Source organism: Lycorma delicatula, chromosome 4 (genome assembly GCF_047948215.1).
Source record: "Lycorma delicatula isolate Av1 chromosome 4, ASM4794821v1, whole genome shotgun sequence".
Taxonomy (NCBI): domain Eukaryota; kingdom Metazoa; phylum Arthropoda; class Insecta; order Hemiptera; family Fulgoridae; genus Lycorma; species Lycorma delicatula.
In genome coordinates, this window is record NC_134458.1 from 46,522,810 (window position 1) to 46,548,355 (window position 25,546).

A 25,546-nucleotide genomic window follows, 5' to 3' on the forward strand; every position below is an offset into this window, starting at 1 on the left:
GGTACTTTCTACTCTTTTCAATTGTGCACTAATCTTGTTAAATTTTAACATTTTTCTGTATCAAAAATTTTGATTTTGAATATAAAATTATCGATTAATATTCCGATTTTACGAGAATCTTCTAATATGAATTTGACGCTAAATAAAAGAAAAAATACCCGAACTTGGTAGCACTGACGGTGGAAATAAACACTAACCTGTTCCAATCACACAGCACCCAGCTTTTATGTGCTGTTTGTTTAGAAGTATTAAAAATAACTGCATCCAAGGCTGGAATAGTATACTATTATACAATGTCTTACAGAAAAGAAAAAAATGAAACCGTCAGAAATTTGTGAAACACTCAAAAGACAGTTTTAGTGAGGAAACATTGACAAAAATAAGCATCTATAAATGAAGTAATTTTATTAAAAAGACGGTTGAGAACTTGTAGAAAATGAACTGTACTCTCGCCATCCGAAAACATCGGCAACAGAAGAAAATGACTGATAAGATTAACACACTTATTCTAAGTTTTCCTCGATTTACAGTGCGGGATATTTTTTCTATACTGAATATCAGTATCGGCAGTGTGGATAACTGTATTAGAAATCAACCTAATTAGTGGAAAGTATGCGCATGTTGGATTCCACTTTATAATTTGAACCAATATCTGTTTCGGTTCCACCGATGATGATGAGCTGTGCGTCTGCGGGGAGGTCCAGTCGAACGAACACATGATGTTCGACTGCCCAGCTCTTGGGGGGGGGGGGGAGCAGACTCAGGCCACGCGGGAACTTAGAGGTCAGGGAGAAAATTGGCCACTCATAAGCGGCGAGTCAATCTGACGTAAGCCGCATTGTCGGACCGTGTGGGAGTTCCTTGATGTCGTTCTTTGTTCAACCGGCATCAGTAGTTTAAGGGATATAAGACTCCTACCGCTAGCCGTAGGAAGCTACCCTCAAGAATTGGCTGGCCATCAGTCAAATATAGCGCCAAGCGCTATAATATGGTGGACAGGTACTTGCTGGCATTCAGCGACCTAGGCGGGGCAGAAAATTGCTGTCCTTGACGAGGTAAATTTTAATTTATTGACAAGTTATATATTTTAGTATGTAGACTGGGTGCGTCTACCCATTTTAGTAATATATGACAAGTGAGCGGTGGGACACGCAAGCGAATGGTGTAGGGCACCACGCTTATTCCGTTCACGCAGTTAGGTAAGCTCTAGGAGCTAATTAGGATATTGGTCGCTAAACCGTTTTGAGGAACAGTAGCCGTTTGTGGTACAGACATTCGGTCTTATGATTTAGGGCAACCGAACGGGGTGGTGGTGGGAGAAATGCCAGACAAACCAATGCTGGATTCCACGAATTCTAACTGACGAACACAAGCAGACGCGCCTGCAGGTGGCTCACACATTGTTAGCACAATATGAAGAAAACGTTGATGAACTTTTACAGTCCATTCTCAGTACTGATGAAACTTGGGTATTCTGTTTTACCCCAGAAAGGAAAGTAGCATTGACCATCTGAAAAAGCAAAAACCATTTTTTCAGCAAGAAAAATGACGACTTCATTCTTTTGAAATATGCGGGGTATTTCTACACATCGATTTCTTAACACAATAGCGCACTATAAACGTTAAGTATTATTCAAATTTACTGAAGAGTCCAGTAAAAGCAGCTATCCGAAACAAGTCATTTTGTCGTCTTTTTTTATGCGATAATGAGCGCCCTCATATGGCAGCTCAAGCGATTGTTACAATCTGTGATTTAAATTGGACTATTCTGCAACATCACCCCTAGAGTCTGGACTTCGCATCCTTCGAGTTCCATATGTTTGGACCCTTAAAAGAAGTGCTAAGGGATAAAAAGTTTTGTTCCAACGAAAGTCATTGAAGCTGCTCGATGAGTGGTCCGTCAGCAGCCACAGGAACTTTTTCTACGAAATATGGCGCCTGTCCGTTGAAAAGAAGCAAGGCTATATTGAAAAATAAGTGTATAATTTATTTGTCTTATGTTACTTATTTTATAAACTATATAATTTAAATTTGAGAGCTTATATTTTGGTTTATATTCTAATTTTTGTTTCCCTTACAATTTTTCCCATCAAACCCAGATATTACATCATTTTATTTGTACAATTTTCATAAATTAACTAACACTGTAATATAAAACTACCACTAGTTGTGGTCATCATGTAAGTACTTTTACATGATTCAGGTAAAAGCACTTCTCCGCTTCGTCTTTAAATCTCATTTCGTATTCTAATAATCCACCACATTATTCATCATTCTTCTGTAATACGATATATCAAAAGTTTATATTGTTTTGCTTTCTGGGTTCCCTAATGTTCACTCCCCTATTACATCTACATTCCATCTCTTAGTTTCTTAGTTAACTGTTCTGAAATTCCTTGTGTAGCTGTTCCTCTATGAAATTCTATCCTGAACGTCCTTTCATCTTGATGTATTTGTATTTTTTTATCGTTTTCAAATTTCATCGTTCATTTTTATCTTTAGTGTCATTTTTACTGTTCTTTTTTATACATTCTACGACATTCGTAGATATTCCTTGGGCATGTAATTCCTAAAATACAGAGTGTTCAAAAAGAGACGCAATATTATGGAAGAATGATTCCTTCTTTTGTTGCTGGTTTAATTAAGGAAAATTGAGGAAAAATGGGTTACACAATGCAGCAGAGAATATTCATTGTCTCTCAATACATTAGATGTGCCATCTATACCCAGACCCAGAATGCCTTTACAGAAAATTATGATGTGAATGCACCAAACAGATCCCCCAAAAAGCGGTTGTACGACAGTTCCAAGAGACAGGGAACGTGGTAGATGCAGCCAAAAGCGGTCGACCGATGTGCTAACACCAGAAACGTTGATCGACGAGCAAGCTACATATTCTGTACTCCCAAGAAGTCTGTGCGACGCCTATCTAGCTAGTCTGATCTTTCCGGCGGTAGTCCCCGCACGGGATCGCGCAAGTGTTTAAAGACGCATCCGTACAGAATTCATGTTGTTCACGAGTTATTACCCGCAAACACTGGAAAATGTGTAGCCTTCTCTCAGCGGATCATGTCATCTGTAACACCAGATGGAGATGAACTCGATGATTGGTTGCGGTCTGACGAGGCATGGTTCCACCTTGATGGATATGCGAGTGCACAGAATTCACGCATTTGGTGTACGGAAAATCCCCATCACCTGCACGGGTCTCCTCAGCACGGACAAAAAGTAAATTCATGGTGTGTAATGTCACGTAGGCGAACCTTTATGACATTCTTTCACGGCACAGTGAACAGTGAGCGCTACATACAGCGGTGCAACAATTTGTAAACACTACGCCTGTATACCGGCTAGAGTATACCTGGTTTCTGCAGAACAATGCTACGGCTTAAACAGTCAACAACACTATGACTTTCTTGGTTCAGTGTTCTCATGCATGTGATTTCGAAAGGGTTGTGGCTCCCTCGGTATCCTGATTTATCCCTTCCTCACTTTTTCTTGCGAGGATAAGGATGATGCTTAAAAAACTCATCCTCATACCGTTCTCGAATTGCAGAGCGAAGATGAACGATGTGTCGCTGCAATTCCTAACAAACATTACAATATGTGTTTATGAGCATGCTACGTCATATTCATTTATGTGAATCGCATAATGGAGGCCACTTTCAATAACTACTGTAACTTACTCATTTTCCAAAAAGGTTGCGTCACTTTTTGAACGCTGGTTCAAACCGATTTGTTTTTGTACACTCTATACAAATATATTTTAAGAAATTCCGATTTACGTTTAACTGATGAATTAATTCACCACAGAAGCTTAGAAAGAAGTTTGTGCGTGGAAATATGAATATGAAAATTTGTAGCATATGAAAAAGCCGTGCCTATCCGGGATTCAGACCCGATACCTCCGAATAAAAAGCCGAGATGCTACCACTTCGCCATGGACATCGCATATTTGATAATAGTATCCTTATTATCTTCATAAAAATATGTCATTTTATTTTTGATATCTTTTTTAGTAAATCTATTTTTTTGTTATTTGTTAGTCTAAATAAAAAAAAATTATAACTTTTTAGTTCATTTTTGTTTTTTTTTTACCTTATTATTTAAAATATGCAGTATAGGATAAGGAAAAGTAAAATATACTGTTCAGTATAAGAAAAAGTATTCCATGAATAATTGTGTGAAAATGATTGAAAACAAATTCAATATTTAAATTTAATGCTAATTTCATGTTCTATATTATATAAATATTTGAATTCAGATTGAATTCTTGTGAATGTGAAAATTCATTAAAAAAGCTTCCCTAAAATTAGTTCTTTGGAATCTGAAAAATGAAATTTTGGAGAAATGTTCAGAGAAAAGTAATGAATCTCATTTTTTACTTAGCACGTAAATATACTTTTTATCTTAAATGCGTAGTGATCTTCTTTAAAAATAAAATAAAAAACATTATTTTAAAAGCCTGGAAGAAAATCAGGTAATAATATCAGGAAAGCCTGGCGTACGGGATAATAAATTCCACCGCTTTTTTTCAAAAGCTAGCGTACGCCCTATACCAAAAAGGTGTTTGTATGACTTCATAGTTTTCTTCATGTTAAAAAGAGCTCAGAAGTAGAAAATCGAGCCAATATTCTTTGAAGGTTTCCCCTGAATTTTCTTTTTATATTTAATTAATAATTCTAACAGTAAAAAAATATGTTTATACGTTAGTGGAATATTTCATAAACAGTCTAAGAAAACATTATTTATTATTCGCATCTATTATTTTCTTTTTATATGCATATATCAATATTATGTTTGTATATGACTAACGTCAAAAGCAAATATTTAAGCATCAGTGACGTAATACGAGTAAATGATAGTATTAATCATATTTTTTTTTATTTAAATAAATTAATTAATCACCTCTTTTACTTTCAGGTTAACACTTATAGCCTTCAATCTACAGAAAAATAATAACAGATGACGCTTGTTTCATTTATTTCGTCTATAAATAAATAAATGTAAATCCGGGTATCTACCTGTGTATTATAGGAATAGAACTTTATTTTAATACCGGAAATTTTTTAGTTTAGATCTATCTTTACCTTAAACTTTTTCTCCGTAGGTTTTATCCTTTTTTAGTGTTATTTTTCCTAATTAGTATGAACGTTAATAAAATTAACTCCTTCAGAACTTGATACATCCTAAAATTACTGACAAGTTCTTATTTAAAATTCTCTTGTAGAATTTTAAGCTAGAGTTACAGCGCTTTTTTTGTGAAATTTGAAAATTAGTAGAAATTATGATACGAAAAAGCTTATGTCTATAAATTATTCTACGACTTTATTTTAAGAATTTCTTTTTAACTTTTACCGTTGTTTGTGTATTTATCACTCCCTGGTGTTATTTTAAATAATTTCTCACAAAAAAAAAGAGTTTTAAATATAGATGCAATTACAATTAAATCAATAAAGTATTTTTTTCTAAATAAGTTTTAGAAATTTTTGCCAAGCTTCTAACATTCTTTCTGATACTCTTTTAATTTTTTTTTTTTTGTTTTTTTAATCTTGGAAGGTCTATACTTGTATTTTACAAGTTTTTCTTCAAAGGATTCAAATCGGTTCTATTTTTTACGAACAGGTATTTATTTAAATATCATTCTATTAATTTAATATTTAGACTTTTTTAAAAAGATTTAGCTCCTTAAAATACTATTAATATTGATAATAAATTTACGTAATATTTTGGCCGCTCTAAATGTAATCGAGTTGTATTAATAATTTTTAAATGTGCATAAGCTGTAGTCACAATTTTTTATTATTATTATTAATAATAATAATAAAACAAGCTTATTACAAAATTAATATAAATAAATTAAATAAAAATAACTTAATTAATAAAAAGTAAATAAATAACTAAACTAACTAAATTAAATTTTAATAATTTAAATTGGAACTTTTAACTCCATAATATTAAAAAAATCATTATTATTATTTTTCTAAATTATTATTATTATTTTTATTTATTTAAAAAATTTTTTTCTAACTTTTTAAAGTAATTAAATAAAAATATTACTATAATATCTCGGGTTCTATGCGATGGTGAACAGCCAAAACATGGATTTTTCTTCTGGAAACATCTTGGAAGGAGGAGCTTCCGAACATCTGCAAAGATGCAGGCAATTGTTAAGAACATGGTCACCGTTACAGGCAGACAAAAAATGTATCCATGGAGATAAATAACGAGCTTGCTGAGCTTTTTGCCTTACAAGAAGACTTCGACGCGGAAAGAAGAACTAAACGTACGAGAGTTGCTGTTGATACTTTGACGAGCACTGCAGAGCCGGAGGAAAGAGCGATTTCTGCCAGCCTGGAAGGACCCACCACAGAGAAGAAGAAGAAGAAGAAGAAGAAGAAGAAGAAGAAGAAGAAGAAGAAGAAGAAAAAGGATTCTGGTGGTAAGAAGAAACAACTACCATCTACAAGCGGGACTCAGCCAGGCACCCTTCCAATCCCAAGTCATCCACAAGTGCAGCCGTAGAGAGTAGTAGAAAGTAGGAAAGGAAGAAAGAAGGGCGAGAGCTCTGAAGATAAAGAGGTTGCAAAGGAACAACAAAAACCTTCCAGAGGCAGCAGTAAAAGCAAAAATAAGAAAAAGAGGAAGAATCCTAAACAAACGATCCTCATAAAGAAGACTGAGGGGATAACTTATCCCGAAACTCTCAGTAAAATCCGGAAGGTGGTGAAGAAACTGGAAGAGACTGAGGCAGAAAAAGCGGCAATAAGGAAAGCCACGGCGGAAGATGTTTTGACTGAACTCGGGAGTACCACGAGAGACAAACAGACTGTGACAAACAAACAGTGCTGCTCTGAAGACTGTACTCGGAAAAGGTGCCGTAGTCCGCAATCTGGAACCGCGGGAGGTTCTTAAGATCAGAGATTTAGACTGCGTCACAGAGATGGAAGATGTGGAAGCAGCACTGGGAATAGATCTCGGAAATATAGGAGACTGCTGGGTTAGCGTTACCATTGCTAATGCCAGGGGGCAGAGAGTAACCCACCGGGTTGGTCTAGTGGTGAACGCCTTCCCAAATCAGCTGATTTAGAAGTCGAGAGTTCCAGCGTTCAAGTCCTAGTAAAGCCAGTTATTTTTACACGTATTTGAATACTAGATCGTGGATACCGGTGTTCTTTGGTGGTTGGATTTCAATTAACCACACATCTCAGGAATGGTCGAACTGAGAATGTACAAGACTACACTTCATTTACACTCATACAAATCATTCTCATTCATCCTCTGAAGAATTATCTAAACGGTAGTTACCAGAGGCTAAACAGAAAAAAGAAAGAAGGGGGCAGAGAGTAGCAATAGTAGAAATTGGAGAGAAGGTTGTGCCAGACTACTCAGTCAATCCAAGATAAGGATTGGCTGGGTGTACTGCCTGATTAGGCCTAGGTCACAGGTCCATCGGTGTTTCAGGTGCCATGGGTATGGACATCTGGCTCGTGAATGTAAGGACCCTGACAGGAGCCGGCTCTGCCATAAGTGCGGGATAGGGGAGTACAAAGCTAAGGAGTGTTCCGCCCTCCTTGATGCATTCTTTGCCTAGAAAAAGACGTGAGCGCCCCGCAGCTGGACCATGCATCCGGAACAAGGAAGTGTCAGATCTTCCGGGAAGCCCTGCAGCAGACGAAGAGAAGCCTTCGTTAGAATTTTCAACGGTCTACAGCCCAACTTCAACAGGAGCCGGGTAACCGATGACTTGCTGCTACAGCTAGCCAGGGACAAGGAGGCCGACTTGGTGCTGATCAGCGAGCAGTGCCGAAACCTTGCGATTCCTTGCAACGTGCAAGGAATCGCACGAACACGAACGCCAGGTCAACTGAGCATAAGACGACAAAGAAGCGGAGCATGTTGTTTAGACGTTGTTCCTGGCCCACACGGTCCGTGCTAAGCGGGACTTCGGCGACTTCCCGCTCTTCTCGACGGAGGAACTGGAGGGAGTCCTGCGGTCCCTGAAGGCCGGAAAATCCCCTGGTCCCGACGGCATTCCGGGCAAGGTACTCAAGCTGGCGGGGCGCTGCAGGGTCCGTCTGCTTCTAGAAATGTATAATGCATGTCTGGAGGCTGGGACTTTTGGTGCCAGATGGAAGACCGCACGTCTTGCGCTGATTCCCAAAGGTAAAGGAGAACCAGAGTCGCCGTCCTTCTACCGCCCATTGTGTATGCTTGACACAGCTGGAAAGTTATTGGAGAAGCTATTAAAGAAAAGACTGGTTCTGGCGATAAATCAGGCAAGTAGCTGTCACTCAAACAGTACGGTTTCCGGCAGAGTCGGTTGATCCTAGATGCAATCTAAGAAGTTGTTGAAGCCGTGCGGTGAGCAGAGGATCACAATCATTTTTCGCGCCGTGTAGTTCTCGCTAAGTTGGACACGAAGAACGCTTTCAACTCTGCACGGTGGAGCGATATGATTAGGGTCCTGGAGCATTCGTTCCACGTGCCTCGATACCTCCTCAGAATGGTGGAAGTTTACCTGAGGAACCTCGGTCTCATCTACGAGACGGCGGCAGACTGGCGTAGGACTGCGATCACGTCAGGGACAGCGTAAGGTTCAATTCTCGACTCCGACCTTTGGAACGCCGTCTATGAAGGCTTGCTGAGACTGGAGATGCCTGAAGAATCGGCCTTGGTTGTGTAAGCTGACGACGTTGCGCTACTTGTCGCAGACCGTGACGTGGAGTACGCCTAACTGCATATCCCTGTGATCAGACCGTGGTTGGAGCGGCGACATGGAAAGGTGGAGTACTACGTCACCCAGTTTTTAACGGATCACGGGTACCTCCGCGCTTATCTCCATGTCATAGGGAAAGTGCCGTCCCCCAACTGCCGCTATTGTCCCCGTCTACGAAACAACGCCGAACATACCTTTATCAAATGTGCTCGGTGAGCGGCAGTTCGGGGGACACTAGAAGCGGATCTCGGAGCACTCACCCCCACAACGTGGTTGCGATGATGTTCCGTGACCTGAGCACCTGGGAGAGTGTGGTCCGATTCGTTGGCATCATTCTCAGGACCAAGATGACCTGGGTAGTCATGAAAATTAAATTGCGGCCTTCTCAGGCTAGAAAAGAAGGACTCGTCCCGAAGTATTAACATAAAAAAAGTGTTAAACGTTTCTGGGTCGAGTCCTGGTAGAAACGGGGGTGGTTTTAGTCAGTAGTCTGCTGATGGTGATTGGATAATACCATCAGTTGGAGCCCGACACTCCGTGCGTAAATGCATTTCCTCCTCCCTCCCTCTCAAAAAAAATTATTATTATAATAGCAGTTGTATCTCCAGTTTCCAAAAAAGGTAACCTGCATGATATAACCAATTATATAGGTCAATCTCTGTATGGGATTCATCCCTAAGCTATTTGAGAAGACTGTTCATAATCATCTACATGATGCTTTTAGGGGTAAAATTTCGTCGCAACAACATGACGTTGTTAAAAATAAGTCTACAACAACCAACCTAATTGATATGTTGACTTTTTTGCTTACGGTTGAACATCGAAGTCAGGGGTGAATGGGTGGACGCTGTCTATTTTGATTTCAGTAAGGCATTCGATACTGTTCCTCACAGTATCTTGATGAGTAAATTGAGGTCGTATGATCTTATTGAACCAATGCTATGTTGGGTAAAGTCTTACTTAACGGATCGAAAATTTAAAGTGAAGGTTAAGGAAAAGCTTTCTTCTGAGTTCCCGGTTTCTTCTGGCGTTCTTCAGGGTTCCAACTTGGGCCCATTGTTTGTATTGTTTATTGACGACATAGCCAGGCATATATCCTCACCATTATTCATGTACGCTGATGGTCTGAAGATATGTGCTGAGATTAGGAGTGTATTTGATTAGATTGCGCTATATCAGGACATTGATCAAGTGGTCATGTGGTCGAGTTTCAATATTTTTTAGTTTTTTTTTTTTTTGACAGTAAGACTGTCAATACGTATACTAGAAAAACCGTACCGGTTATATACGAATATAGAGTAAATGACACAATCATTTCCAGAATCAAAAATATCAAAGATCTGGGTATTAATATCGACGCTAAGCTGTTATTTAATGAGCACCTAGCTGGAATTGTCCCTTGTGCAAGGAGGAACTTAGGACTAATTCTCTGGATTGGTAGACATTTTAAACATCCTGCCACATTCCTGCCTTTGTATCACGCGATCATTCGTCTATTGCTGGAGTACTGCAGCGTCGCTTAGAATTAGGAACGCATGTCTACCCAGAAAGTATTGAGGCCATCCAGAGGAAATTCATTAATTCCTTGGTTATTAGAAGTTTTGTTGATCCAACCCTTTATGTGCAGCTGCACATATTCTTTCAACTGCCTTTACTCAGTCAGCGTAGAAATACAGCTTCTGCCTTGTATCTCTACAAGCTTCTGCATGGTCGGATTGATGGACCTATTGAGCTTATTGGTCTGAGAGTGCCTTGTGAAGGGATAAGACAATTTCGGCAATTTCAGTACATGGAGCGTTCCATTAATGCTCCTCTGGCCCGGAGTGTTAAATATACGAATGAACTAACTCTGTGGATTTCTGTGCTTTGTCTATTCAATGCTTTAAAAAGGAGCTTCAGGCATTTGACGGCATTCTGTGATATTTATGTTTTTTTGTTATTTCATGTTCTACATGTTCTTCGATGTTTAATACGTTTCGTTGGTTCTATATATGTATATTGCTTACTTGTAACGTTGATTTCAATGCTTATTATTAAGTATGAATATTTAATCAATGACAATGAATCAATGAAGTTTTTTCTTCATTTTTGTACTGTTTATATTTTATTTTTGTATATACGCTTTTTATGAGTTAAAATTAATAAATATGTGGCATATTAAGGCTTAATGCTGTTTTGTCACATTGTTTCCCCCTTGATATCTGGCTGCGGGTCACAGTTGTGGGAGGAGACGGCAGGGTGTAGGGAAGAGTGGGAGCCCTGCAAAAAATAAAATAAAAAATAAATAATTATTTATTATTATTATTTTTATGGTCATTTACTAAAATTAACACAATAGATCGTTTGTTCACAATCGATAGTTATCTGCATATTTCTCACACCACTCATCGTTATTCTGGCAGAACCATATTTCAGTAAACACGTCGATCATTCAGCTCAATTCTAGCCACTCCTTTCCACGTCACACTTCCGTACACCTTCATAAAATCCTGTCCCCCATTTCATTTTTGGTCTTCCCCTTTTTCTAGTAAGCTCAATAGGTCTCCACTCCAATACCTTCTTTGTCCATCTCTCATCATCTTTTGACCTTTTACAACATATCCGGCCTACTTTCATTTTTTTCTATAATTGTCTCCCTACGTCTTCCGATCCAATTTTCTTCCTTACCCGTTTGTTTGTCTTCCTCTTTATTATTTTGATCTTCACTATACTTCTCTTTACAGCTCTTTCCGTTCTGCTTACTCTTGTTAAGTTCTATCGAATCATTTTCCAATTTTCCAGGTTTCGCATGTATCCGTAAAAACAGGTTTTTCTATATTCCATAACCAATATTTCTCATTCAACCCTACATTTGATCTAAATACGAGATAGTTTCCTATACTTATTATAAGCTCTCTAACTTAATCTTTCTCTGATAAGATATTTATTTAGTAATAATAAATCAATAAATATTGATTACACCCAACAGATCTTAATGTTTCAGCAATTTCATATTCCAATTTTTGCCTTATCGTACATTATTTACAAAAAATTAAGCAACATTTGATCCTTTAATATACAGCTCTCTCTTGTTTTGAAAATACATTCTTTAATGTGTTAAATAAGAATATATTTTTTGTTTTGTTTAAAAATGGATTAAAAATAAGTAATGAAACATAATAGCTAATGATACCACCTTGTAGTTCATGTCCTTTAGAAGAAAACGGTTTTAATTTTTTTAAATTTGTACCTCACATCTATTAAAATTTTAATCATTTCATCTAGATTTTCTGCCTCCTGTTATTTATTTATTATTATTGTTTTATTTATTTATTTATTTTTTAATTTTTAGTATACAATATTGTCTGTAACAACCAACGGTAAAGGTTATTAAAAATTATTTTGTTTTTATAATAAATCGAAACAAAATATCATTCTTGCGTCCCTTCTTAGCGAGGTTAATTTATCCAAGCATAATCTAAAATATTTTTACTTTAATAAAAAGCTAGCCCGCTAAGTTTAAATCCGAATTGATTTATCATTAAAAAGTTAAGAATTTTTTATAATCGTTCGTTATTATTTAATCAATTACTTTTATTATAGCGCAAACTGAAAACCAGATTTTGGAAAACGCAGATTAAAATTACTCGATTTTTAAAAAAAACATTTGCAATTCTTTTTTAATTAGCTTAATTATTTTTTAACATTAAGTAAACCTATAATTTTTTTTGAAACAATAATAGTTAAAAAATTATAATATCATATAATATTTAACGGGCCTTAACTTCTGTCGAAATAGAAAATTTTATATAACTTTTTGTTTTAAAGAAAAGAAAGGAGGGCTCAACAAAATTCCCAGAATGTTACGAAAATAACCCTTGGAAATTTTGAAAACTATTCCAATTTTCTAACTTTTTTAACTTACCCGTGAAACCTTTGAATTTAAAATTATCAATTATTTGTGGAGGAGGATGAAAATATCATAAAATCACGACTTAGACTCACGGTAAGGCAAAATTAATCAAATAATACCATATCTCTTCTTTACTTTATATACGTAACCAAATAATCATAAATATTCAATTTAAAGAATAAGCGTTTTATTTAATTTTAAAAATTCAATCTTCTCTTATAATGAACTGTCATTCCTCATACGATTATAATTAAAGTATAGATTCGAGATAAGAGATTATGGATCGGTAATTTTATTATTAACCTATTCAAGGCTTATTCTACGGTGAGAATTTTTTATGTCGAGATTTTAGTTATTTTTATTAAAAAAGAAATAACTTTGTATTCCATCTCAAGAGATGAAAAAATATATAGAGTTCAGTATCAGCATGCCTTACGTAAGGGGCGTATCAAATTATAGTCCAAATTTTACTAGGTAGTAAATTACTTAGGTAATTTACCGGGTCCACTGCTCCCGGTATTCGTTTGTTGACGAACTTTGAAAACAGTATTATAATGATAATAATATAGAACATTATACTAATTACAATGAATATATTTTAATATAATAATATTACAGTTGTATAATTTTATTAAAACAAACCTATTTGGACAAGTAAAATAAGAAAAGATAGTGATTTGACTGTCAATAAGGTATATTTTATGCATTTTATATGGTGGTAAAGTAAAGTAAGATAAAAAAATGTGGTCAATAAAGAGTACGTTTCTCCAGCATTTCTTCGGTGTTTTTTTAAGACAAATTTCAGAAATAAATTTAAATTAAATAGATTTAAAAAAATAGTTGAAAAAATTAAGATATAATATTATGTTAGCGGAGCACAATATACCAAAAGTGGAAGAATTTTCTTACTTCGGTTGTGAAATTATAAAGAACGGTCGAAGAAATGCAGATATCAAAATCATTTGGTACAAACAAAGAGTGTTTTCTTGTAGAAAATAAATTTACTATTATCAAATATAGATATAAACATTGAAAAGAAATGTGTGTATGGTTGTAACGCTTTGGTTGTAACAAAACATAGAAAAAAGGAAAAATAGATAGAAATGGATATATGACTTAGAAATATGATGTTATCAGAAGTCGATGAAAATTAAATGTGTCGATAAAATTCGAATGTAGAAGCTATAAGACAAAGAAAAGAGGATAGAAATGTACGGCTGAATCTAGTAAAGCGACTAAGTCAACAGCCCGTGGATTATGTCATGTAGGTTTAATTAGTTTAATGATGGGGGACAAATACAAGGTAAAAACTTTAGAGGAAGACAAAGACTGGAATATATAAAACTGGTGAGGATTTAGGCTGTACTAATTATGTTGAGATTGAAAGTTTAGTGTCGAACAGAAAGGAATGAAAAAGTAGAATCAAACCAATTATAACTAGCAGAAAATGATAAACTAGTACGTTTTTGGGCATAAATTTCTTAACAACTTTCTCCTAAGAGAAAATGGATTTAATACTTCTATTTTTTTTTAATAATTTTATTTTTACTCATCTAAAAGAAAAATAAATAAACTTTAGAATTAATTTTTCGATATGTTTGATTGATATATTTTTTACCGATAATTTACAATTGTATTGATAATCATAAAAGAAGTAATGCGGTAAAGTATGTTGTAAAAGAAAATTAATTAATAATCGAATTATTTATTAAATAATTTTTTTTAAATGATTACGAATAAAAAAATAAAATTACACGTATTTATTTAGCTTAATTAATACGCTAAATAATTCAGCAAAATAAAAAACATTTTTGACTGAAAACTATGAATAAAATTACATAAAATTAATGAAAATATTGTGTAACGTAATATATTTAGTGGGGAAAAAATAATTTTACTGGAAAAGAAAATGAATAAAAACTTGATTTTCATAATATATATATTAAAGATATAAACAGATATATATTTAACTTTTATAATAGTAGAATTATAAAAAACTAGCTGGTTTAAAGAAGTAGAAAACTATCTTAAAACTTTAAAAATATCCAAAGAAACCTGTTTAAATAGACACAAATTTAGAAATTTAATCAAAGGATCTAAGTTTCCAGCTATGAAGGATAAAAGGATTATAGGAAGAAAAACAACAAAAGACCGAAAAAATGAAAAAATATTGGAAAAACAAAAGAAGTTTCAAACTATATGCAAACGTGATCCTTAGTGGTCCGGACGAACAAGAATAAAAACAGAATTAAGTAGATATTTAAATAGACAATTATATAAGGAAAAATGCTTTAAAAACATGTTGAAGAAAATTAAGAGATATTTAACAGGAAAAATTTAATTATGTAATGTCTCGTTTTTAATAAAAATGCTAAGAAAATTCACAGAATATAAAACAACGAAATACACTTGTATACTGTAATACACATACTATCAATATACATGTAATTTACTGAAAGTAGGACAAAAACATGATTTCTAATGAATTTCCACTAAACATATAACTTATTAGGAAAAAATATGGAAGATATCAATAAAATTCAGTAAAAATTCTTAAAAGTGATAAAACAGCAAAAAATAACATTAATTTCGTGAAAAATTTTACATTAAATTAAATATAGATTATATTATATACAGAAAAATCATGTCCTAGATAAAGAATTATTTTAAATTTTTAGACTAACAGACCGACTTTTACTGTCCTAACAGACAGTAAAATAAAAAAATTAAATAAGAAACCTGTTTCAGATGATTATTTTATTATTAATTTTGTAATATCTTAAAATCAAATTAATAATTTACGATTTATTTATGAATTAAGATTAGTAAGTAAAAATATCCCAAAAAAAAATCGGACTTACCTAATTATTTACTCTTATTACTTGTAGTATTTTATAGGCTTGTTTTATCAAGTCGCTGTAAAGTTTGTGTAATTACTTTTTATAGACGATGCATAACTTCTATTCGTATACTACATTTAAAAGCACAAATATATTATATTAATTAATATATGTGAATATATTTTTACGCACTTTTAGATGCAATCTCAGGTTAACGATTAAACCTGCACTTTAAAACGATCATTAAGAACGTCGATGTAAGGTTGAATGGCGTCGATTGTGTTAGAATTCTAGTACTGTAACTAAGCGTATATATGTTTATGTGCATTTGTAAGTTTGAGTATGTAAAATTGCGATTGTATTATACGAGTACAGGTATATTTTACATACAAACGACACATGTTTATTAAAGGTGTCGTTAGTTATAGTTCCCCCTCCTAGTGTTAATCTTAATATTATACAATGTTATGACTCGTGTTGAATTAATTGTGTTCGTTTTTAACATGGATGTTGTATAGTGTATGAATGATTATGTAAATCGTTTATCGTATACAAAATTAGGACGTTTATATTATTATAAAAATAAACATGAATAGTCCATTGAAGTTTGACGTTAAATAAGAAATCGGTTCTCGATTTACCGAGATATTTTAGATAGATTCTAGAAATCGTTTCTTTGTTCTTAATTTGGATACTCGCATCAATGCTTGATCTAAAAACTTCCAGTTTTAAATTAATAAAAAAAGCTAACGTCAAAGCGAAATTCATCTTTCTCCTCCTTAAAATAAATAACAATTTTTTTTTAAATTTAAAATTAAACTGTTTTCGTTGAAAGTTTGTGGTCTGTTTTTCGAGCGGTCCAAAGAAAAGTTTTATACGAATAAAAAATAAAAAAACGAATCTAAAATTAATAAAAAAAAATAATAAACGTCCAATGAAAATAGAATATTAAAACTGGAGAAGCTTAAATTTATCACCAAAGAATCTTAGATTTAGAAGAATCTCTTCATTAAATTAAAACATTATACAGAGCATTCGGAAAGTCGCTGTGCAGTATACTTTAGAATTATGTAGTACCTTCTGTTCTTTCGGCGTTAGGTTGGTTGCCCTGTTGGTTGGTTATGAGAGTAAGATATCGGACTTGATACCGCACATAAAGCTGTAAGAAAAGAACTGAAACATTTCCTCTACAAAGTAATGCGGGTTCAAGAACTGAAACCTCAAATCTCGCCAAAAGACTAAACTATTGTCAATAGTTTAAACGTTTTAATGACCAAAGTTCCGTAGGGATCCTCGACGTATGTTTTTTTACAGATGATGCGTGATTTCATCTGGGAGGGTAATAATTCACAAAATACACGACTGTGGTCGACAACTAACCCTCACGAATTACACGAACAATCTTTACACGAAGCGAAAATTAGAATCTGGGTTTGTGCGTTAAAACGCGCATTTTGGGACCAATCCCTTTTGAAAATATAGTTAATAATGATCATTATAGCGCTGTTTTAACAAACTTCATTAGTCAGTTAACAAGTGGAAAAAAAATCACGGTTGGTTCCAACAAGATCGCACACAGCTAACAGGTCAATGACATTTTTACGAAATGTCTTTGGTAAATGAATCATTTCGAAGGGTTGTGGCCTGCACGATCGCCCAATCTGACTTCCCCAAATTACTTTCAATGGACGGTAGCAAAACAAGCAGTGTATCGCAACAGATCACGTACGATTGTCGAACTAAAATCCGGAGTAACAACATACATACGAGACATTACAGTACATCAACCGGTTAAAGTATTTGAAAACAAATTGAAACGTGTGCAGTGTTGTATTGATGTTGTAAGAGGTCATTTCAACACCTATTATAAATTATTTCAGTTATTGTAATATCGTTTCTATAAAATAATGAAATAAAAATACAAAATAATAATTAAGAAAGTTTCGTCATTACATTTCCATAATTCCAGTGCACGGCAACTTTCCGAACGCACTGTATAACAGTAGCAAGACCAGTAATATTATATGGCATAGAAACATTACATCTAATCGACCTCGAAAAATTACTTAAGATCGAAAGGGAAATACATAGTCCAAAGATATTAGAGGAAAGGTACAGACTGTAATGTTATAAGGAAATTTACCAAAATCAAGAATGTCTATTAAACAGCGATAAGGAAAAGAGGGTTAAATTTCTTAAAAGCATATGATCCAAACACAAACAGATTACCTGAAACAGATGAAAGAGGATCTGCAAAGGATAGGTTTGAAAGAAGACTTCTGCGTTACAGATAACTTCCAAACAATAATTTACAATATAAAAGTTAGTGTGGCAGAAAAAAGGACAGGAAGAAAATGGACAAATGAACAAAAAATAAAGTCACGCCGAACAAATGAAAAATGCATGGAAAAAGAAAAAAGAATCTAGAAAGAAGTGATATTTTCGTGCTCCTAAATTGGCCATTTTGCATTAAAAAACGAATATTTTTCCAACATAAAAATACTTGTTTGTTATAATTTTCCATTTCCGAGAACTAGATGACAAAAAATCATGCTTAAAACCTTAAAACTCGTTTTTTTATATATTTGTATACATAGCCTTCATTATATATATATATATATATATATATATATATATTCATATTTATATATATATCCGTATGCTAGAAAAATCATTAAAAGGAAAAATTGATCACTTTTCACGTTGTTTTCTAAATTTTTACCGTTTTGTAATTTAGTCGTACAGGATATCCACCTTTTCCAAAAAATTAAAGAAATAATTTCGAAACTACTTATTTAATCGCTGTAATAGTTTTCGAAAACTTGTCCATTTTCCCGTAATATAAATAGCAAAGGGTGGTATCTATGTAAAATAGCCGAATATGATGCTTAGAATTTTTACATAGTTTTTCATTTTGAAATTTTTTTAAAACCATTTCATTTTAAAATACCTTTTCAAACTTCGTTTGTAATATTTTTCCGCAACATATTTGAATCCGTTACTCTGACTATTTTATTTATTAAGTTCTATTAATGTAGAACACTGCACTCCATACATATGTTTCTTAAATAATTTTCTTTCTGATTTCTTAATGTTAAGTCATTAGGTGGTTAAAAGAACAAAATTTTCTAAATCAAAGATCTATTTGATAAACAAGTCTATTATTTTATTTATTTCTTAATTTGTCTAGTCTCTCTAATTTTAAAACCGAAATAATAAAACGCTCAATTTTTTCAATCTACTTATGTACTATGTCCTTTTATCTTAACAGCAAACCTTGTAATATAAAATATAATCTCTTTTGTTTAGCTTTCTTTTCTTTAATTTCATTTCTTTTGTATATAATAGATACATAGATATTCTATAGATACTAATTTTTCACACACTTGTTCAATTCTTTAAATAATATATAATCTATTGTTATAAATTAGTTGTGATTTATTTGTGCGGGATATGAAAGTCGAGTAAGGTATTTATTTATTTATTTTTTACCAGTATTTCCCCATTCATCAGGACGAATTCTCTGCCGTGTAATTTTCCATTTATAATCTACTATATTAGTATTGCCATTATAATGATCATAAATATACAGTAATGAAGAGCATACGGAACTAGATATAATATTTAGTTTTAATGTGTTTTAAGTACCAATAGTAGCGTAAGTGATGGAAGAGGTTAATGACTTGTATACCATCGGTGAATAACCGTCACATATATTTATTGCGTGATGTTAACGAGAGTAGTACATGTGTAATATCAAATAATACACACGTTTATATACAATAATCTTAAAACGTGATTCAATTATTTATGCGATTATTTTAAAAGTTTTGTCACATACTTTCTTTATGGGCACGTAAAAATGCGGTAATATTCGAGCCGCTTTGTAAAATGTTTCGGAACGGTGGCGATGGATTTCTTACAGTGAATAATTTTTCAAGTTATAATTAAATAATAATTTGAAAAATTTCCGTGCTTAATTCAATTTTACGAAGTAAAAACTAAAGATAAATAAAATCTTGATGTGATAGAACTAACTTCATTTAATAAATATAATATTTATTCTATGTTTAGTTCTGTTTACTTTTCTTAGCTTCATTCTTTTATTACATGTTGACGCGTTTCGGAACCACTCCAGTGTCAAAACTTAGTACAATAATTTTTGACAATGGAGTGGTTCCGAAACGCGTCAACTAGAAATTTCGAAATTAAGCAGTAATAAACAAAGAAACTACAGTGATAATAGCAGGAAAGATAATAGTAATTATTATCTTAACAACAACAATTATAATATTTATATTTGTTTTAGGAGATATTAAAAGGCTCAGCTTTACCAGGTTACCATATACTCTTACATTTATTGGGTCAAAATCCGTTATATGCCCACAACGCTTAATCATTTTTCTACAGACTAGATACTTTGTTAAACATTGTTTTTTAGTTACACATGAGCTCCACATGAACGTATTATATTTTTAAAGTTGTAAATATAATCTAACCAAACGTAACCTACGCTCGCTAACCTTGACTAACGAGCGAAGCGAGCGTAAGTTAAGTTTGGTTAGATTATAACCTTTTGCAATTGTCCCTTAACATTAAAAGTCTATAGAAAAATGTTTAAACATTGTGGGCATATAACGGAAGCGTTATGAGCATATAACGGATTTTGACTCATTTATTGTACAAATACTCGAGTTAAAAAAATTCCTGGACGGATTCGCTAAAAGAACTGACTGTTAAACAATCACACAATGGCAACCTCCACAGGTTCTGTTTGCGGTGGTTTGACTCAAACTCTAGGAATTAAAACCGAATAAGGAAGAATCAGTGACACTGAAAAATGCCGGATTTTGAGAAAGGAGAGTCAATTTATGGAGGACCGTAAAATGAGAAATACACTGTCCGGTATTGTGCATCAAGGCCTTTTTCTTGCAGTGGAAGCGTTCCTGTCCACAACCACTCAGAGAATTTTTTTATCGATGATGTGGTTAATTAAGTAAAAAATATTGTACACAAATTTTTTTTTCCTTACGTAAGTAAGATATCAAAGAGCAAGCTCAGGCTTCATATAGAAACACTTCCTAAAAGAATATAGTCAAGAATTATAACAGGGAACAAGCTGAAGTTTGATAAAGTAATGCTCTGTCCTATCTGTAGAATATTGTGACGTGTGGGATTATCAAACAGAAATATAAATGTTTAGCCAAAGGTAAATGTTAGTAAAAGAAAAATAATGTAGGAATGAGGATAACATCATTTTAAGTTGTACTTTGATCGAGCAGTCCTGGCTGATTAGCCGCAATAGACTAGAAATCACGTTAATTGTTAAGATGAAAAGTTGTACGTATCTCATAGAAAACGCCGTCCCCAATAACAACTTTATTTCTACAACCGAAGAAAAGAAAGAAAAATACTGGTAACTGGCTATTAAGTCTAACAGGTTGTGGAACATGTCATCGGAGACTATTGTGCCATTACTGTTACGTAGTACCGGAATCATTACCGGGTTGGTCTACTGGTTAACTCGTCATCGTAAATCATCTGATTTCGAAGTCCAGAGTTCTAAGGTTAAAGATCTTAGTAAAGGCAGTTACTTTTATACGGATTTGAATACTAGTTTGTGGATACCGGTGTTCTTTGGTTGTCGGGTTTCAATTAACCTCATATCTCAGGAATAGTCGACCTGAGACTGTACAAGACTGCACTTGACAAGACTGTACAAAACTACACTATACTGTACAAGACTACACGATGGAATACCGTCTAACCAGGAGGATAGGACCCTGGTCCGGGAGGGAATTTGGGGAGCTTAATTATTGGCTTACCCAGTTCCTCACCGGCCACGGGGGATTCAGAACGTATTTGTATGCGAGGCGAAGAGCAGAAAACGAGGAATCCCCCATCAGTAGGGAAATCGATACCCTCGATCATGTCGTTTTTCAATGCCATAGGTGGGAGATACAAAGACAAGAGATTGAATATAAAGTGGGCCTGATCGATGCGGACAGCGTTGTGGGAAGAATGTTGTCTGGCGAGAAGGAATATCATGAAATAGGTAAATTTATTTTTTGTGCTACGGAGAAAAGAAGAGCTGGCGAGGGGATGAGGGACAGCTCCTCATGGAGTCGCTGTCCGTCTGAGCTTGCTTGGATGGTCGACAACGATGAAGCGGGGGAACTCCGGATCCTCTCGTCCGCCTAAGAACTCTGAAGGAGTGAGGAAATTGAGATAATAAAACTGAAAAGACCCGTACCGGCAGGGGGCCAGGATCCCTGTTAGAGAGGGCAAAGAAGAGACCCAAAAAGGCAGGGGGGCCAGTAATGGCATCTCCTGTTTGAGTCGGCAATAAAACAAAAGATCCAACCGGCGGCCCGACCCGTCATATCGGACATACAGCCGGTAGACGGGAAGGACCGTTTGAGTTCAAGAACACTCCCCTGCGTTGATCAATGATAAATTGCTGATCCAGTGTAGGGGTGTAGGGAAAAAAGACTACACTTCATTCATACATATCAACCTCATTAAGCCTCTAGATTAATACCTTACGGTGTTTCAGGAGGCTAAAAATAAAAAAGAAGAATACCGGAATCATATCGAAGGAATTTTTGAAAGGATTAAAGATCTTTGGATAACCGGTGGAGCTACAAAAATCTACACAGAAGGTTGTAACACTAGATACATACAGAACAGTTCGCGAATTCATGAGTTCTCATTAATTTAATTAATAATTTTAAATGTATTTTATTTTTAACAATTTAATATAGATTTTTCAATAATAAAATAATTTCTTCCTCTTTAAAAAACAAATACCTGACCAGTAAGTTTTACCAAGTATGTATAAATTGTTAAGTATGTATGAACAGTAATATTTATAATTTGAAACATTTTATCTACATAATCTACAGACGATATTTTTTGATAGATAATCAAAAGAACGTAATCTTAATTATACAAAACATAATGTATCTATTGGAAGCCTTTTTAATTTTATTACCACGTTGACTTAAGAGATTAGTTTTACAAATGATAATATTTTTTTCACTTTCATTTAACCACTATATCGATTGGTAATGTAAGGAACACACGTATTATTTTTATTCAATACTGGAGATAATGCAACAGCTAAAGTAATCAACCATGGGTTGTTACTAAAATTTTCGGAAAAGATTACGGCAGCAGCGTTGCCCCACATACATACACGCGCGCGGGTAGCGTAGTAACGTCCACCTAAATATACATTTTAATAGTTTTCTAATCCTATCATCAATTTTTTTAACTAGCATCACCTTCTTTCGTTGCTAAAGGGTAAAACTATTCCCATTTCATTATTCCTAAAAACTGATCACAGTTTAAGTAAATCTCAAAACCCTAAGTTTGGAATTTTTAATGGAACAGTAGCCAGGGGAAATAGCCGTACATATCTTGTTTAATAATCCTTCGTTTATTTATTAATTGATTTTCTAAATCTAGTTCTATAAAGTTCTTAATTTCTCTTATACTAGATCTTTTAAAAATTTGATTTTTACATATTTATATTATCGGAAATGGGACAAGGAAACGTTCAGAGTTTAATGCAGATGTGAAATAAGGATATTTTAGATTTGTTCGGAGTCGAATAATATAGAAAAATAATCCAAATCTTCTATCAATTAATTCTGTTAAAGATTATCTTAAAATTATCAATTGATATTCTTGATATCATCAGTTGTACTTACGTTAATTTCATATAATTGGCGTAAAATCATTCGTGATTGAATGTCAAGTTAGTTTAGCAGACATTTGTATTAATATAATACTCGACATGAATAAATAATGTTTTATTGCAATAAAACTTGCACTGACTACATGCAAAATTTATATATCTACCATTCGTATATATCTTACTTCCCTTTCCGTTAACATCATATTGGACTCACTCTAGTTACCCAAAGTTGGCCTCTCGTATTTCATGGTTAATACATCACATCAAAAAAATTCACACAGATTCGGGATTTTTTAAAACGTAACATGCATGTCACGATCGATGAAAGTGCACGGTAGATTAAATAAAATTGTGGTATTTTATAATTACATTTTTAACTAATAGGTGGCGTTTGTGTCGCTATTATTAATAGCTAAAGGCAAGTCGGCGAGTATATTATTAAAAATAGCAGACGTTTCTTTATAATAATTTTATTGTTCTACAGCTAAGCTGATAATAAAAACCTACATAAATGCACGTCATGCGCGCACACACACATACACATAGATATATATATATATATATCACTCCTATATAAAGAAACATTTTTTTGGTTTGTTTCCGATAACCACGAGCCAATCATTACAAAATTTTAACTGTAGCTTTCTTATGACCCCCCTCCCCCGCCACAAGAATGTTTACCACAGTTGAAACCTCACCAATCTTACTAGTATAGAATGGTGCACGAAATGGTCCAATATTTGGTTTTGTTGAAAAATATTTATTTGAATCACGATACAGAAAAGTAAAATACAACGTGTTTACTATATACCTGGAGATTATTTTCTGCTTATCACATGTTCAATATGACCAATATCACATCTAACAACTTCTTCAACACGAACTCCTATCTTGTCAATAACTCGACGACACATATCTCGGTTATACGCCTCGATGATCAACAATCGCAATTTCATCAGTATACGAGGATGTTGGGGGTTCCTTTCGAAATTCCCAAAGAAAATAATCACACGGATTCAAATCAGGACTGTTCAGGGGCCAGTTCTGTCCACACGTAAAACGATTAGGAAGTCGGTTTCAAATGATATTTGCGTTAAAAGTTTCATGCAGAAAGTATAAAACAACATTAGTTGTTTGCGGTCTGACTCCATCCTGCTTAAACCATTCGTTTTCTAATCGAAACCCTTTTGCAAGAAGCTGAGAAACAAAATTATTACGCAGCACGTTTAGATAACGTTCACCGTTCACTGTCTGTTTAAAAATGAATGGCCCTATTATCCCGTGATTTGAGATAGCGTATTTTGAACATGATGCACCTTTTCATGAAGCACGTGTGGATTTTCGGAAGCCCGAAAACGCACATTTTGTTTATTAACAATTCCGTGTAGGTAAAAATATGCACCGTCTGAAAATCAAACATTGTTCAGCAATACGTCTTGGTTCACAGGACGTTCAGCGAATGTCATTCTTCGATGTTTGTTGTCAACCGTTAAATTAGGAAACACTCTTATTTTGTACGGATATAAATGCAAATCGATTTTTAAATTCGCTGCAAGATCGCCTAGAAATCCCAATTTGTGCTGCTGCCTTTCTTGTTGATTTGCCCGTGCTCCTATGCAGCGCTGCTCGGACAGCTTCGACATTCTATGGAGAATGAACATCGGCAGGCCGTTCACGCTTACTCTCAAATACTGAACCGTCACTATTAATTTTTTTGTAAAGTCTACGTATTGTTTTAAATGAGGGCGACTACCGAGTTTGAAAATTTGCACGAAACCGTCTTTGTGTAAGCACCACATTTTTCGTGTCATTAAAAAACAACACAGTCTGTACGCGCTGTTTAACAGTCAGTCTTCCTTTGTCAACCGTCTTAGAACGATGCACAAACAGCACACTCGGAAAGAGAAGAAATTAATATTTATGAATCGCTGTCACTTCTGCAAACATAAAACAAATTAACAATTTAAACCTAAACAATTATTGCCAAAGCAAATATTGGATCATTTCGTGCGCCACTCTGTACGTAAATCATAAATAAAAAATTTTTTTTTTTTTTTTTTTTTTTGTCTTCAGTCATTTGACTGGTTTGATGCAGCTCTCCAAGATTCCCTATCTAGTGCTAGTCGTTTCATTTCAGTATACCCTCTACATCCTACATCCCCAACAATTTGTTTTACATACTCCAAACGTGGCCTGCCTACACAATTTTTCCCTTCTACCTGTCCTTCCAATATTAAAGCGACTATTCCAGGATGCCTTAGTATGTGGCCTATAAGTCTGTCTCTTCTTTTAACTATATTCTTCCAAATGCTTCTTTCTTCATCTATTTGCCGCAATACCTCTTCATTTGTCACTTTATCCACCCATCTGATTTTTAACATTCTCCTATAGCA

The 25,546-nt window shown here is 34.1% G+C and overlaps 1 protein-coding gene across 6 annotated transcripts in view; it reads right to left on the minus strand.

The window, feature by feature from the left end:
* The window catches only part of LOC142323344 (ras and EF-hand domain-containing protein homolog), a 92,060-nt gene extending 68,683 nt beyond the window's left edge, over nucleotides 1-23,377 (minus strand). The window contains exons 1-2 of one of the 6 annotated variants that reach the window (XM_075362846.1): nucleotides 15,473-15,842; nucleotides 6,061-6,149 (exon numbers count right to left, since the gene is read on the minus strand). Coding sequence is in view for 1 of the 6 variants with exons in the window: in XM_075362849.1 (XP_075218964.1) it covers nucleotides 23,167-23,177 (11 nt within the window). In the remaining 5 variants the exon portion in view is untranslated. Of the gene's footprint in view, nucleotides 1-6,060; nucleotides 6,150-11,894; nucleotides 12,064-15,472; nucleotides 15,844-23,166 lie in introns of those variants that run through there. The other 5 variants (XM_075362844.1, XM_075362849.1, XM_075362845.1 and 2 more) reach the window with 5 other exon arrangements.
* Nucleotides 23,378-25,546: the final 2,169 nt, after the last annotated feature.